The sequence below is a fragment of the Diadema antillarum genome, unplaced genomic scaffold (genome assembly GCF_040938485.1).
Source record: "Diadema antillarum isolate AM-2024a unplaced genomic scaffold, OU_Dant_1.0 scf00000053, whole genome shotgun sequence".
In the NCBI taxonomy this organism is placed as follows: Eukaryota; Metazoa; Echinodermata; class Echinoidea; order Diadematoida; family Diadematidae; genus Diadema; species Diadema antillarum.
In genome coordinates this window covers 2,799,752-2,815,496 of record NW_027270942.1, presented here as the reverse complement: position 1 = coordinate 2,815,496, position 15,745 = coordinate 2,799,752, and the positions used below count along the sequence as shown (strand labels likewise).

General features: G+C 36.2%; 1 protein-coding gene across 1 annotated transcript; it reads right to left on the bottom strand.

Annotated features, from left to right (window-relative positions):
- Window positions 1–1,003: 1,003 nt before the first annotated feature.
- LOC139715656 (retinol dehydrogenase 8-like) lies at window positions 1,004–5,985 on the bottom strand. The gene is made up of 5 exons (XM_071627213.1): window positions 5,711–5,985; window positions 5,333–5,512; window positions 3,995–4,088; window positions 2,184–2,301; window positions 1,004–1,314 (listed from the first exon to the last, which is right to left on the bottom strand). The coding sequence occupies exons 1-5, from the start codon at window positions 5,973–5,975 to the stop codon at window positions 1,087–1,089; spliced, it is 885 nt and encodes a 294-aa protein (XP_071483314.1). The 5' UTR covers window positions 5,976–5,985; the 3' UTR covers window positions 1,004–1,086.
- Window positions 5,986–15,745: the final 9,760 nt, after the last annotated feature.

The window sequence follows — 15,745 nt, the reverse complement described above, 5'->3', positions numbered from 1 at the left end:
CTACATCACAATGCATAATAAAACATAAGTCTTCGGAATATTGTAAGTATACGGAAATGCTAAAAATCAGTGCTTGTAGGGTTCATCCCCCCCCCCCCCCCACACACACACACACAAACACATACGTAATACAATTTACAAGGCATATGATTGATACACTTTTGTACATAAGAAGCGGAATTACAAAAGAAACTAAAATATGGAAACCTATTAAACTAACCTGAAACGGACACCCTGGACAAATCCTTATACCCTATGTTGCTGTCATGCAGTAAGAGAGAAGGAAAATAATGTCAAAGAGAGAAAAGAGAGAGAGAGAAAAAAAAACTGACTACGTGGTGTGAAGATAAAAAGTTAGAAGACTATAACAAAACGAGAGTTAATGGATGGTTGGAGTCGCTCAGCAATAATCGATTGGTGATTTTTTAAAGAAAGAATAAAGCTGTACATTCCGGTCCTTTTGCAACCTTTAAAGATTCAGCGATTCAGCGATACGATTCCATAAGGTTAAGTATAACATATCAATATATTTAACATGTCTAGACAAAACTCAGACCGACACGTCAAATGACCAAATTGATAATGTTGCTTTAAAGACCTTGTTAATAGTACATGAATATGGAAACTGGTCATTATATCAACTAAAAAGATAATAGCCACATTTTTGGAATTTAATACTGGATTGTGTGTGTGTGTGTGTGTGTGTGTGTGAACTTTCTTATGAGTTGTCCCTGAATAAAGTCAATTTTCCACTCTTCTGTAACAATCCTAATGAACATTGTGTACCAATATTACTGCTTCAGGATAAGGCAAAAAGAAATGGTGTCCCGTAGGATATAACATACTGGTATCATCTACGAATACTGGTCGAGGGTCATACATAGATATACCCCATAAGGAATACTAAAATTCAAATTAATGGTCTGTCACAAATCTTACTAATATATATATATATATATATATATATATATATATATATATATTAATTTACGATACACTCTAACAAATTTGGTACAATTTGCAATTACTTGGCTGTTAGAACTGTAGAGGCGGAAATGACAAACAGCAGCCCCCAAACGGACGTAATTACGTCGACAACTTGGACATCAGTTGATACCACACCTCAGCTCTCTCTCCGCCTACTCCGTCGGCGTACTTCTGCGACATCCGGCGTCGCGAATAGTCGCTGGTTCCGTAACGAATCTTCGGTTGTTCATCCTGCAGACACTCGACCACGACATCGGCGACGTCGGGGGCTTCCTGACCGTAATTCTTCGTGTGGCTTGGAACCATCTCCACGAAGGATCTCATCAACTGTTAGGAGAATATACGGTAATGTAATTACTAAAATCATTGATTCATCATTTCATTTCATTTATTTTCCATTGGAAATCTTAATGAATCAACATACACAGTTATACATATATAGAGCACACATTTCAAAATGAGATACAAAAGGTGATGACACACATTTGTTTAATCATTGTATAAATAACACAGAAATCATTACTTTCTAAAACAAAAAATACATCCACGACATATACATTACACTTGTTTCTTCTCAAATCCACAACATACATAAATGAGTGTGAAAAAAAATCTAAGCGTATGTTTGCCTATATATTTCTATAAATTTTTGTGTATGTGTGTGTCTGTGAAGATATATAAAAATTACATGGTATAGATATATACGTTTATAAAATCCACATTTACATAAGATTATCATGTTTGTTATCATCGTACATACTTTGACAACGTTGACATAATTACGTCATTACACCAGGGTTTGCAATTATAATAAAGGCATATTCACATTGCTGTTTTATTTCATTACATTTCATTTCACTCGTTTTATTTCTTATGAACGTAGACGTAGAGCTACCAAGATTTTGTTTTTTCATTGATGGCAGTGTCGATGATACTGAAATGATTATTGTAAAGGGCTTATCCACATTGTCGTACTATTCGATTGAAATGTGATATTCGACGATGGAGTTGCATATAAAGGGCTCCTTGCGATGTAAGAGTAAACATATGCCTGTTTGCATATTCTTCTGAGTGTGTGTGTTTGTGTGTGACTGTGTGCGTGAGAGAGATAGGCTTATGCGTATGTGTATTTATGTCAGACATTTCGTTTGCAGTACTCGTATCATTGAGGGTAAAATTTAAAATCAGACGCCTACCTTTCCCGAAGGGGAGTCGGGGTTGTTCGCGCGAAATATGGACTCGCTCGAAGCTTCGTTCGATACCACGTTCTTGAAAAAGTTTGTTGTGACTGCTCCGGGGCAAATGCTGCTGATCCTGCCATCCGAAGATGTAATGAAAAAAAAATAAATGCCAACATGATTGCCTTTATGTTATGCCTCAGACCAAAACCCCTCAAAATTGCGCGTAATGTAGGGATGTACCTTCTAATCTTAGTCGCTTATGATATCTACTTCTTATCCCTTTGAGATACACATGTATGCGTGTGTCTCTTCAAGATGAAACGAACGGTGATTAAAAAAAAATCAGAAGAAAAGACAAAACGAAAAGTAAGAAAATACAACAAAACCCAGACGAGAGAGAAAGAGAGAGATAGAAAGTGAGAAAGGAAGGGGGGATCACAGACCCAACACAGCGCTTTCTTCTCGACGTGATGTCTTAATGTTAAATGCCTAGTCAATGAGTTCAATATTTGAGTCCTGCTATATGTTTGTAGGCCACCGTAGACAAAATAAAGATGTTTTCATGAAAACCAGTGATATCCTTCGCAGGAAACACATTGCTGCATGCGTAGATATATATATATTGTTCTCTTCATCACTTTAAATTTCACCCTGTGGCGGGTAAATGGCTTCTCTGATTAAAAACATAACAGCAGCAACAACAACAGAAAATGACAACTTATTTAATCTACATTCACACCAAACCACTTTTTCTTTCTGATTCCAGCAGATTACAGTCATGAAAGATGGGTAGAATACAGATAGTCACAGACGATGTCATTAATTCAGTGGGAAGCTGATTGATAGGGAGTTCGTCAAAATTAGATTTTTTTTATTTCCTTCCTTCTGTGAGAAAGTGAGATCATTTTAGAAAATCACAGAGTCTAAACATGGAGTAATAACAACGTTTGAAATGTCATAATTACCTGACCGACTGGAAATGTCGAAATAAGACATTTGGTAGCATTTTGACAAGCTATTAACAAAATTGGCATTCGCTTTTTATTAACATTTTGCCCTCCTGAAGTGTGTACACCTTCGCTTGATTCCATTCTGTTGTGGTGTGGTTCACCATCATTGCATCTTGCGGTGACCGTAATAGATATGACAACTTTGGTTTTATATTGATCCTTCCATAGAAATATAATGTTTCTCAATCAAACTACTTCTTAAACATGTTACAGAATTTGGTTGCTGGTGTATTTTCTTATCACCTGAAAATGTATGTTATATTTTTACATGAACTTTAAGCTACAAATGCGATTCATTTTCTTTTGTTTTGTTTATCTGGGTTTTTTTTTTTTTTTTGCTTGCTTGTTGTTGTTGTTTTTTTCTTCATTATAAACCTTTGATAAGTTACGTTAAGTTATCTTTTTGAATACAGTGGACTCCCGTCCTAGTCCTAGGGACAGGCAGTTTTCTTTCGTTATATCGAAATTTCGTTATAACCGGAAAATAAACAATAGAAATACATAAAGCGGATAGTATTGCAGCCTGAATTTTCACTTCGTTGTAACCGGAATTTCGTTGTAATAGTGTTCGTTATAATGGGAGTGCACTGTTTCTATCACGGGACTATATAGCACACTGTTATCATCATTATTTCATCATATTCAAAGCACTTGTAGTAATCTTTACCTTTGTAGTCATGATCATCACCCAGCTATACATGATAAAATTCTAGTACATTTGTACAGAGTTCCCGTATTGTTTGAACGTGATTCTCAATTTCCTTTAGGGATTAGAATTGATCATGATGGAACATATAGAACAATTAGAAAGCTTACCAAACTTTAAAGCACCTCAGTTCTGGATAGAGAGCCTCCGTTAAGCCTTCCATTGCAAACTTTGTAGCGCAATAAACAGCACTATACGGGGTTCCTGTGAGAGAGACGACAAATATTTTAATTGCTCGTTAGCCTATCAAGTCCCCATATACATAATTATTTCTGTATAGTTTGATGCAGTACCCTTTAGTCGCAATCTTATCTATCATTTCCAGCATTTTTAGGATAAAACAAAACTTGTTTTCATTTAAGCACAACTTTGGTAAAATACCATTGTTTATTTCTGTTGCAGACTCATGAAAAGGCTTCCTAAGTTGATTTTTTATCCTTAAGTTGGTAACATATTTCAGAAGATTGACTTCAGTGTTCCTGTATCAAGTTGACACTTTTACTTTATGTCTGTGCAGACTCAATAGTCTTAGTAGATGCAAATTGTCTGTAGTAATATATATATATTTTTTTTGGAGTATAGATTATGTTATTAGGCCGATGTCATTAGGACGAGATAATAATTTCTGAACTTAGATTAACCTGGGATTTGATTGGTCAGCGCAACAGTCAGTTTCATGAAAAACGCAGTCAAATGTTCGGAAGTATATATATTAATATAGGATACAAGGAAAGGACTTACTAAAAAGAGGACGACTCAACCCCACATACAGTGTACATGATTGTAAAGAAATGAAAAATAAGAACATGTAAAATGTTCGCTGAGATCGACTGGGAAACGAGAAAATCAATGAACGAGTAACGCAGGCCTACCAGAATAGAATTACCCGTGTGCATCGAAGCGTACTCTCATCGGTAATATTCGACTCCAGCCGAGATTCTTCGGGTGTGTGAGTTTGTACATATAGATCAGTGATAAAGCTGTGCCCAATAATCGTTAAAGAATTCCCGAATATATCCGCGGCGGGCCAGGCTTCGCATTGCATGGTATCCCCGCGTGTTTAAATTCTGACTGTGTGTATTGGTGTGAATAGTGATAATTATTAGCTGCTTCGAAGGTTTACAGAAAGAGACAGTCATGATCTTAACCACCATCGATTTTGTCATATCGTTTTCTTTTTTCCCTTTTTTTTTGATTTTTATTTTAAAAATGGTATATCTGGTTTTAAAAAAAAATCTACTTGAAAACTCGTAGATCGAAGGCTAAAATACATTGCAATCATACATATTAAGTACTTTAAAACTATATATATATTATCAAACTATATCACACGTAAAGTCCACAGAGAAATAGATAATGACATTGATAAAACATTTACTTCTAAAATGATTAACTGGCAACAACAACAAATGATCACACCAAATCACTATCATCTGCCCGCTGCTTACCAAAAAATCCTCCAATACTGCTGATGTTGACGATGCGTCCAGACATTTGTTTCTTCATGATTGGAATCACTTCCTGGGTCAAGCGGAAAGTCCCAATCATGTTAGTCTCCAATATAGACCTCATTTCATCCATGTTGATATCTTCAAACAGCCCAAAGTAGCCAAGTGCGGCATTGTTAACTGAAAATTTAGCACAACAAAAAGAATATCCAGGTATACTTCGTTTTTATTGTTTAATCCAACAACAGCAAAACGACATGAAGGCCGTATTAGATTTTTAACAAAACAGAGTAGGCCCTAAGACCGTTACATGGCGACAGTGAAACAGTTTGTTTACGAGATTGGAAAAGATAATGAGAAATTAAAGACTATACTCACTTAAGACATCGAGTTTTCCGTGTTTTTCCACAATTTCCTTCACGGTTGAGACGATTTGGTCCTCTTTGTTGACGTCAAGCTCCTTGACAAAGAGAGTGTCGTTGAGGGCGTTTTCTGCCTCCTTCTCCAGGGCATCTTTCTTGGACAGGTTCCTCATCGTGGCGTAGACCAGGTACGACTTCTTTGGGTCCTGGGCCAGCTTGACCGCCGTGGCGAGACCGATTCCCGACGAGCAGCCGGTGATGAGGGTGATTAGAGGTGCCATACTTTTGGAGTTTAAGGCTGTCTGAAATGAAATGAAGACAAAGTACAGCTGTTTATATATGGAACACTGCCTATAATCTAGGTGCACGTGTATACACAGGGAGTCACCGTTGATATGAATGGGCCTGCTGACAGCTGTGTCACAGAAACAGATGTTTGACTTAGAGCTGATTCGACAAAATCGAGAACAGCTGTCAATATTAAAGGAATTCCTTTTTCCTTTTGGCATTTGTTCCCGTTTGGTTGTGACAGTTCATTTTCTCGAATGCACTTGGACACATTCAATTTCATACTGTAACCATGTTGACTCCAAAGCCCCATCTTAACAGTCCACAAAACGCAGGGTAGCTTCGGGGTAGCCTTCGGCGAAGATTGTTCCCAGGAGAAGATTGTGTCTGTTTAGACGCAGCACAGTGGACAGCCTCGGGGTCGCCTCGGGGTAGCCACAGGGTAGCCTCCAGCGAAATCTTACCCTGCGATCGACCAGGGTAAGATGAGGGGCTTTACTGAACTTACCTGTTATCACTAACCATGCTGACGGTTACATTTTAGTTCTTTGGTAATCTATAGGTATTTGGTAATATATCACTGCTTTGGGATATACCTAAGTTGGAACCTTTACCTATATAGGGTTAAGATAACACGTAGCCACTCATATTGCTACCTTGTTTCTCAATGGGAATGAGACTTCAATCGTGAAGATGATATTACAGAATTATAGGGCACCGGCATTAGCTCAACATGACAGTGACATGGGGTCCAAATGATAAGAGACAGTAAATGTAATATGAAAATGTAATTTGTGATTTACAATTACGTGTGTTATGACAAATCAATTAGGAATGCAACGGGACAAATTTCTTCTCTATCATGTGAATTTAAAAAGATTTACTCATATTGTGTATTGAAAGCGTCATCCATCAACTTTGATGTAACTTAAAGCCTCTAACAGAAGAAGAATTTCAAGGGCGATATACACAAAAGTGATGATAAAGGGACTCCTATGAAAGCAATGTCAAGTTAGCGCTAATATTTGCTCGATTCAGTGGAGTCCAGTTTGCGCGTTAATTTTCTGAAAAATGCAAATATTGCAACTAACTTGGGCTCCCTTATCAGACTTTGCCCGGTACTAAAATCACACAATGTATGTATCACACGTGTATTGAATTATGCACTTCACATATCGCACTGTTCTTTCTATACACAGCGTACACTTACACTTGTAGTTTATTCCAGTCATTGGTATAGTTCCATGATAATTATGCATAATCAACGCTCCACCTTAATCTTTCTTGTACTGTTGTTGTTGCCGTCTCAACGAATCGTTATGACAATAGTTCAAAGTTCAAATTCATTTCCATTTCCATCACATAAACAGAGAAATTATATACAATTTATAAGCAGAACATATTTATGATAATTGCAAAAATTAACAAAAATGCATGCAAAAATGAGTAACAAAATGAAGAAAACATAATTGTATTTTTTGAATATATACATATGCCTAATACAAAAAAAAAATAAGGATGGGAATGGAAACGGAGGGTAACACTAAAAAGCAAATCTTGTGTGATATGGGATCCTCCGAAAATACATAAGAAAACGTAATACAAGTGCTTAATCTAAGAGTGTTAAATGTGTTTTTCCCCACGCGAGAATACCATAATCCAAATAAAGCAAGATAACAGATGAATATAATGTAAGCAGGGACGATAAAAAAGACAACAATAAAGCTTATTAATTATATCAATGTTTCGTGAAATAGTTTCGCATACATTCTATCAATATGAAATTTCCATGAAAGCTTATCGTCGACTGTTATTCCAAGAAATATAACATGGAAAACATTTTCCAGTGGAGTATTATCAAAAACAATGTCAACAGGTAGTGCCTCTAAAAAGCATAGATTTTGTTTTTTGAAGATTTAGAGGTAATTTATTTGCTTTTATCCATTGGGCGACATTTTCTAATTCTGAGGTTATTGTAATTACAAGGGTAAAAGGATTATTGTGCGAAAAAACCCAAACAAACATAAATTTGAGTCATCCGTAAAGAGAATAAAGGAAAGAACATCTGATGATCTGAAAAAAAAACATATTTATGTAGACAATAAACAAGAGCGGACCTAATAAACTTCCCAGTAGAACCCCACATTTGATGTTTAGCTTTTGTGAGTTACAACCATTTAGAGACACATATTGCTTCCTGTTCATGAGGTAGCTCTTGAAACACTCCAAGGCCTTCCCACGCACTCCGTAATGATGTAATTTAATTGAAGTAAAATATCATGATTAATGGTGTCGAAGGCCTCGGAAAAGTCCAGGAATAAAGCTATCAGATGAGAAGATGATATGTCGATCGCATGTGCCACTTTTTTTTATAAAACTTAATAGTGCATGTGTAGTACTATGTTTTTCCCTAAATCCAAACTAAGAATTTGAAAATAAATAATTGGATTTTAAAGAAATCGTTAGTTCATTTTATAAATAATTGTTTTAAGAGTTTTTGACAATGTACATAACAAAGAAATTGGTCGGTAATTATTCACATCTAATTTGTAACCTTTTTAAAACAAAGGGATGACTTTTGCTATTTTCATATTTTGGGGACAATACCGTTAAATAGGGGTAAACTAAATATGTGAGCTAAAGTATCCGCAATTGACGATATAAACCCCTACAGAAGAAAATTACTGATGTCATCATGTCCAGAACTTTTTTGGAACTAAAATCAGAAACAATGTTTATTATATCCTGATTGTACTTTGGACCAAAAACATTGATCTAGTATTTGATGGACCTAGACATTCAGAAAAATATTTTGTTGAAGGAGGAATATAACTTCCCCAGTTGAAGACAAATTATTCTTTAGAATATTGAATATTTGATGAGAATCTTCAAAAATTTCATCATGAAATCTAATTTTAGTAATATTAGATTCATTATTTGATACATTCATAGCTTGCTTTAAAACTTTCCATGTATTTTGAATATCATGCCTGTGAAATTGTAACTGATTAGTATATATATATATATATTTTTTTTTTTGTACACGTACAATTTTTGTCAGAATATTTCATAACTATAGTATATTTGAATTTTGATTGCTCAGTTCGTTCCATTTTAAATTTATAATGTAGATTATTATTTCTATTAATTGAGGGAAAGAGCCATTTAGAGATCCATGGGAGCCTTCTTTTTTCTTTTTCTTTTTTTGGAGTTAGATTATTTTTCTTTACATTTTGGAATAATGAATCCATATTCTATTTTTCAGTATATACAATCAATGCGGTCATTATGATTAAGAGGGTCAACTCTTTGAAACACCTTTGAGTGTATCGTACAAGATATGCTAATCAAATTTTCACGAATTTTCCATGGAAATAACTTTAAAAGAAGGCACTTCGAACATAGCTGATTTGTTGTCGCCCAGGTGCAATACCGCGGGAATTTCTGTCACACCGTAATATGTTGCCCTCATTACAACCTGCTTCACGAGACCTGTTCCACTTTGTTATGATCCCATGTGCAATGCATACAATATAATTATGCACAAAGGTCGTGGAAATTAAGACCACGTGACTCTGCAACCTATAGCCCTGTATTTACATGTGTACTTTGTGGATGTTTGCTCCTAACTCTTGATCTTTCACAAGAATATCCTGCCTTCATTTTTCAAAGTGCATTTGATGGCTAGAATTTAAAAAAAAAACACGAGAAAATAGAAATGATACAAAGCAGCAGCAGCATCAGCAAAGAAACACTGTTCATATCACGCACAAGAAAATAAGATCTGCTTATTAAACAGGAATGGCGGGGAGATTTAATCAGATGAGTCTGTACTCATACGTGAGTCCTACTGTATGATACATCCGATACAGTCGCATAACAATAACTACCATGCACCTGTAGGTGTTCATACAATAGTCTACACTTCAGCCCGTGCTTTCCCTCATATCCATAGAACATAGTGCATGTATTATGTGGACCACAGCCCCCCCTCCCCCCCCCCCCAAAAAAAAAAGAGAGACAAAGAAAAAAAAAGAGATGAAATAAAATGAGAAAGTAACAAGTCGTGAATAATGGTTAGTATATTATTGTAGATGTGTGAAAATCAAGTGTCTGAAAATTAACCACATAGAGTGAATTAAGAAATGGGCGATCTTTATAAAAAAAAAATCCAGTAACCTAGTTCTTTTCAATAGCGAGTAGGCTCTACTTGTTCATGTGTGCGAAGTTGCATTGTAATCGATCGTACATGTAATCTATAGTGCACCATTGCAGAGACATGTAGACAGACAGACAAGACAATACACACACACACATACACACACACACATACGAATCATGCAATATTTCTTTGTGTAATGCGTTGTGTCAACATATAATACAAATAAGAAATTTTTTCGGGGCATTGTTGACATTATAGCCCCGAGAGATCTCATCTCCATGGTATAATGACTCCATGAGCTTGCTCAAAGGGTCATAGCATGGAGTTGAGATCGCAAGGGACAGTTATGTATCACTAATAATGTCCAGAATAAAGCAATTTATGTCTGATTGATATCAACCGAATAAAAGTGATAACAATTCCGCTTACTTGATAGCTTTATCTGCCCAATTCGCACACTATCATATTGTAGACTAATTGTCGTATGCTCTGTCTTACCCCAAAACAGGGCGGTTTAGCACTATCTTTAAAAGATTGAAGGTTATTGTTCAAGTTATGCCCCTAATTGCAAACCCATTCTGTGGTCGTTCCTTTACACTGTCACCACGATCTCCCCGCTTGCTTCACGATTCAAAATAGGTCAATTTTAATCAAGATCGGGAAGAAATTTTGAACAGGTTCAAAATTTCTTCCCCACGGATCTGGGCCCCGTTGCATAAAAGTTACAATTATGGTAACTCTGCCATCCAATGGTAACTACCATGGTAACAATACTCAACAGCCAATCAAAATCAAGAATTCCATGGAAGTTACCATTGGATGGCAAAGTTACCATAATTGCAACTTTTATGCAACGGGGCCCTGAAAATATGCCCGCTCCAACCCCGTCTATGGCGCGCCATTTGCTCAATAATTCCTTTAAACTGGGTTTATCACGAATAAATTTGATTTATCGGCAAAAAATTATGTTTATCAGTCGGTAAACTTACCTTTGCACTTGATAAACAGGGTTTATCGATAAACTTAGTTTTTCGCTCGAATAACAGAGTTTTCCTCGATAAACCTATAGTTCTCCGTTCCTTGCATTGGTTACCTGTAGAAAAAAAAGGATTATTTTCAAGATTCTGTTGTTAGTACATCATTCAGTTCATTCTTTCTCCCCCGTATACATAAGGAATTCTGTTCAAAAATACAATCCCACACGAAGGCCACGTTCATCATCAGATACACTCATACTCCAAACAGCCAGAGTTAAACATGGGTATGGTGATCGTGCTTTTTCCGTTATGGGACCAAAATTGTGGAATCAGTTGACTCTTCAGTTAAGGGAACTGTCATCTACAGAGTCATTCAAATCCAACCTTAAAACTTATCTGTTCCTTTCATACTGAGGACTCACTGTAATTGCTGTATGTGATTAATGTTGGATCAATATTGTATTTTTAATTGGTATATGTTGTATTCTTTATTTGGTATATATTTGTTTTTGTTTACCATTTTCTTCTTTGTTGAAATGTTTGAATATGTATATGCATGTAAATATCTTTTCATTTCTGAAGCGCCATGAGCACTGAAAAGTGGACCTGTGCGCTTTATAAATAGACACTTATTATTGTTATCATTATAAACAGAGTTTATCGAAAAACTCAGTTTAACGATAAACTCTGTTTATCCTGCGAAAAGCTAAGTTTAACGATAATCATGGTTATTTAAGCTTTGCCGAAAGGGGAAGCTTGTACAGAGTTACGAGGATTACGACCTGCTAGAGCTCAGCTAACTGCAGACTTACGACTAGTCGCAATGCCGAACATCCATGTGAAATCAAAAGTGCACTTTGTCTGTGCAGGCCTACAAAATGTTGGTTGTATAGTAAATCTTTACTACACTGTGGCTCAGTCTCATCGACGAATTGCGGTAGGCCAAGCGAAATACACTATGTCATTTGTTTTTTTGACAACTGCCGAAATGCAACTACTGGTTAGTACAGTGTAGGCCCTATCAGTGTCGTTTAACGTCAGAAGCGGCAAAGTAAGACGGCACACGAGCACTGGCAACGCTATAAGCTCAAAGCGCCCACTACTGACAAAGCTTGAATTACTCAGATTATCGATTAACAAAGTTTATCGACCAAAAAATTTTATTGCGATAGTTTATCGCGATAAATTGAGTTTATCGTCGAAAAACTCAGTTTATCAGTCGATAAACTAAGGTGAGTTTTTTTTTTCGAGAAAACATGTTTATCAAGATAAACTTAGCTTTTCACTTGATAAACTGATTTTTTCTTTTTTTTTCATAAACAGAGTTTAGGTAAGCACACTTAGTTTATCACTCGATGAATACTTTTTCGGCAATAAACTACTAGATTTTGTAGATTATTTGGCAAGTGGCGCGCCATATCCGTCCCCCAAACGCTGCTGCTACGATGCTTTCGATGGCTGTATACGCGTTTGCCGTTCTCTCCCGATCGGCTAGCTGGGTTGTTTACGCGGCGAGACTACATTTTTAACATGATGCGCACATAATTAGTGGTCGTGATTGGGTTGTTCCCTGGGAAATCCCCACTCCACAACTCCCTCATTAGTCATTATTAATGTGACAGGATGGGTGATATCGTGTGAGCTCTTACGTGACGATGCATGAATCAAGTTTTAAAAGTCATACCTGGGGAAGTCGTTGTCAGCAGCGAGAAGTATGCTTCCTAGGTGTTCACTGGTTGATACCAAAGCTTGGACTGTGAAACGACAACCAAATGTGTTGGCAGCAGTGGTGGAATGAGTTGGGGGGGGGGGGGTCTTGGAGGATGGAGCAACACTAATTTACTGGCAATAATTAGACTTTGAACGTCGTTTTTCACTATCACGTAACCTACAATTGACAATTCACGTTAATCACGTTGATAAGTGTAGCTTCGTTACAACATAAAAGATATAAGATATTTATGCACACTCGTACTACTATTGTAACGTGCATTATGTGAAGTGTCATAACGATGCACGAATTGTTATGACATCATTTTTGGATTTTCCTCCTAAGATTTTAAATTGAATGTCATTTCGTCGGATAGTGTCAACAATTTCTGCATGTCCTCCATAACAGTTGTTTGCTTATACACTTCCTATTGCTCCAGTCAGGACAGGGTCAAAGGCATGATAATGACTTGATGATGTTATCAGGTTAGGACAATGATTTATTCGGACCTTGTCCGATATCAAAAAATGAAGGGGGGGGGGGGTAATTAAAATGAAGCGGCAGCGCCCCTATACAAAGTCTGTAAATCCGCCAACTCAATGGGTTGTTTTTCAAATGTTACCATACGTTTCAAAGAATTTGGAATACTATTTACTGCAATCATTTCTTGCACTTTCAAAATATAGTTGATCTTACACTATATTTTTTTTCTCTTCATTAGCAGTAGGACATGATTACACACAAGGGCTGAAATTATTTGAGGATTTTGTTGTTACTATATGTTAGCCTACTCATCAGATCTCATGAGAGGGAGGGATCTCACAAAGGAACACGATAACTTGAATTCTGAGCAATAGATGATTGGTTACTGAATGTTGTTTTTAGTCCGCTAGAGATAAAATCTAGGCGTTTGGCGAATGATAAAAAACTAACGCACAATCTACCCGGAATAGAGACTTATCGGGGGTAGATGAGGAGTGAAATTGAATGGTAATTTTTACTTTACCATGAATTAAGAAAACGAGTAACGCTTGTATGGAAAATGGCTTCGTTTCATTTTCGTATCTACATTCAAACAACGTTACACAAACTGAGCACGTGCAGAAATAGCAGGTTATATGATTAAGACGTGAGGCAAAATTTTGTAAGAACCCGTCGTATAGTAAGCGCATCCAATGCATGACAGAAAGATGTAGATATACACAAATGCACTACATTCACATGAATACATACACAAACATGACCACATTACACATACAAGTAAAGAATCCTGCACGTTGTTATAGGACCCACGCATTCTTCAACAACACTTTCATTCACGCACAGAGACTCAAAACAAAACAATATTCAAATTTGATTAGGTTCAATTCAATCATACTTAATTTTCATCTAACAGAAGATAACATAATTATTATAATAAAAAAGTATACATTTGACATATTATAATGTTTATGAACAGTAGATGACAATTTTCAGAGGTGTTAGACATAAAGTCTAATAAAAATGAATAAGTGAATGATGAACTTAACAATGCAAAAATTTTTCAGTGGTGTAAAAAAAGCAAGGCTCGCACTCCGCATCACGTGGCTGACGGTTAATTTACGTGCTCATTTCCAGTCTCGACCATCATCAGTACTCTTAGAAAAGGTTATTTTCATATTCAGTTTACTGAATCTCCACGAGATAGAGACGATATTTTCACAGCTCTTTGAAGCACACACACACACACACACACACACATACACACATACACACATATGAAAGCAAGCGATTTTAGTAATCCTCGACCTTCTTATAAGGTCAATATTCTGTTTATTGAGTTAATACAATTAGTTAAGGTTAAGGCAGATAAAAGAAATCAATCAAAGTCAAGGTCTCTTTGTGTGCAGATAACAAATACAGTTTTAGTTTGCGTGAAAACGAACAAACACCTTAAATTCATTCAAGACTATAAGGACTCTGAGAATTTCTGAACGAAGTGGCATTGTTTATGCAGACATTGCAAAACTGATGTTTGTTGAAAATATAATCATCCGATCGTTGACTATGTGATTATTTAGATGCAAAAGATACTCTCAGGTCAGTCGGTGAATGCGTATAATGTAATTTAAGTTGTTACTTTACAATTCTAAGTGAGGAAAATTATTGAACTCGCTATAGGGAATGATTTCATGAAATACGGACTGATCTAACACTTACTGATGAAAGGCTATATACAAGAAATCAACGCGAACCGTCCTTTCATCTGAATAATCTCAGGCTATTCTAGCCTGAATAACAGGATTTTACACATAGTCTCTATCTTCACATTATCCACAATATATTTATATTTCAATTTTCAAATTGCCATGAAAAGGACAGATGAGAAAAAACGTTTTGTTTTGTTTTGTTATTTGGGTTTGTTTGTTTTGGATTGTTGTTAGTTTGGTGTTTTTTTTAGCTGAAGTATCTATATGTCCTGCTTCGTTCTTATTTGTCCTTATATGAAAAAAAAAATGCATCGCAATACATAAAATCATTGTACCATCTCTCCGCAATGTTCTACAGCAACATTAAGAGGCGATATCCACGTCATAATAAATGACAGCTCATTCTTCGCCTCACGTCAAATTATATTATGGCCTCTCCATACGATATACCCTTCTTCTGGTTTCCATGGTGTTTCGTATTTCTGACACACAACCTCAAACTCTCTTCATTCAGTGAGCGAGCATGCTCCATCAAGGCATTTCTTTCTCTCTCTTTTTTTTTTTTTAATGGGGGGGGGGATGGGCATCGATGGATGTGTGAGTCCTTTGTGTAGAGAATTTTGTCCACGGTGAGTAAGCAAAATTTGCTGGTTTGCTCTGTCAATAAGAAATTATAATAGTATATGCACGGGAGCAGCGGTGCGTGCATATTGGCGAGAATGGA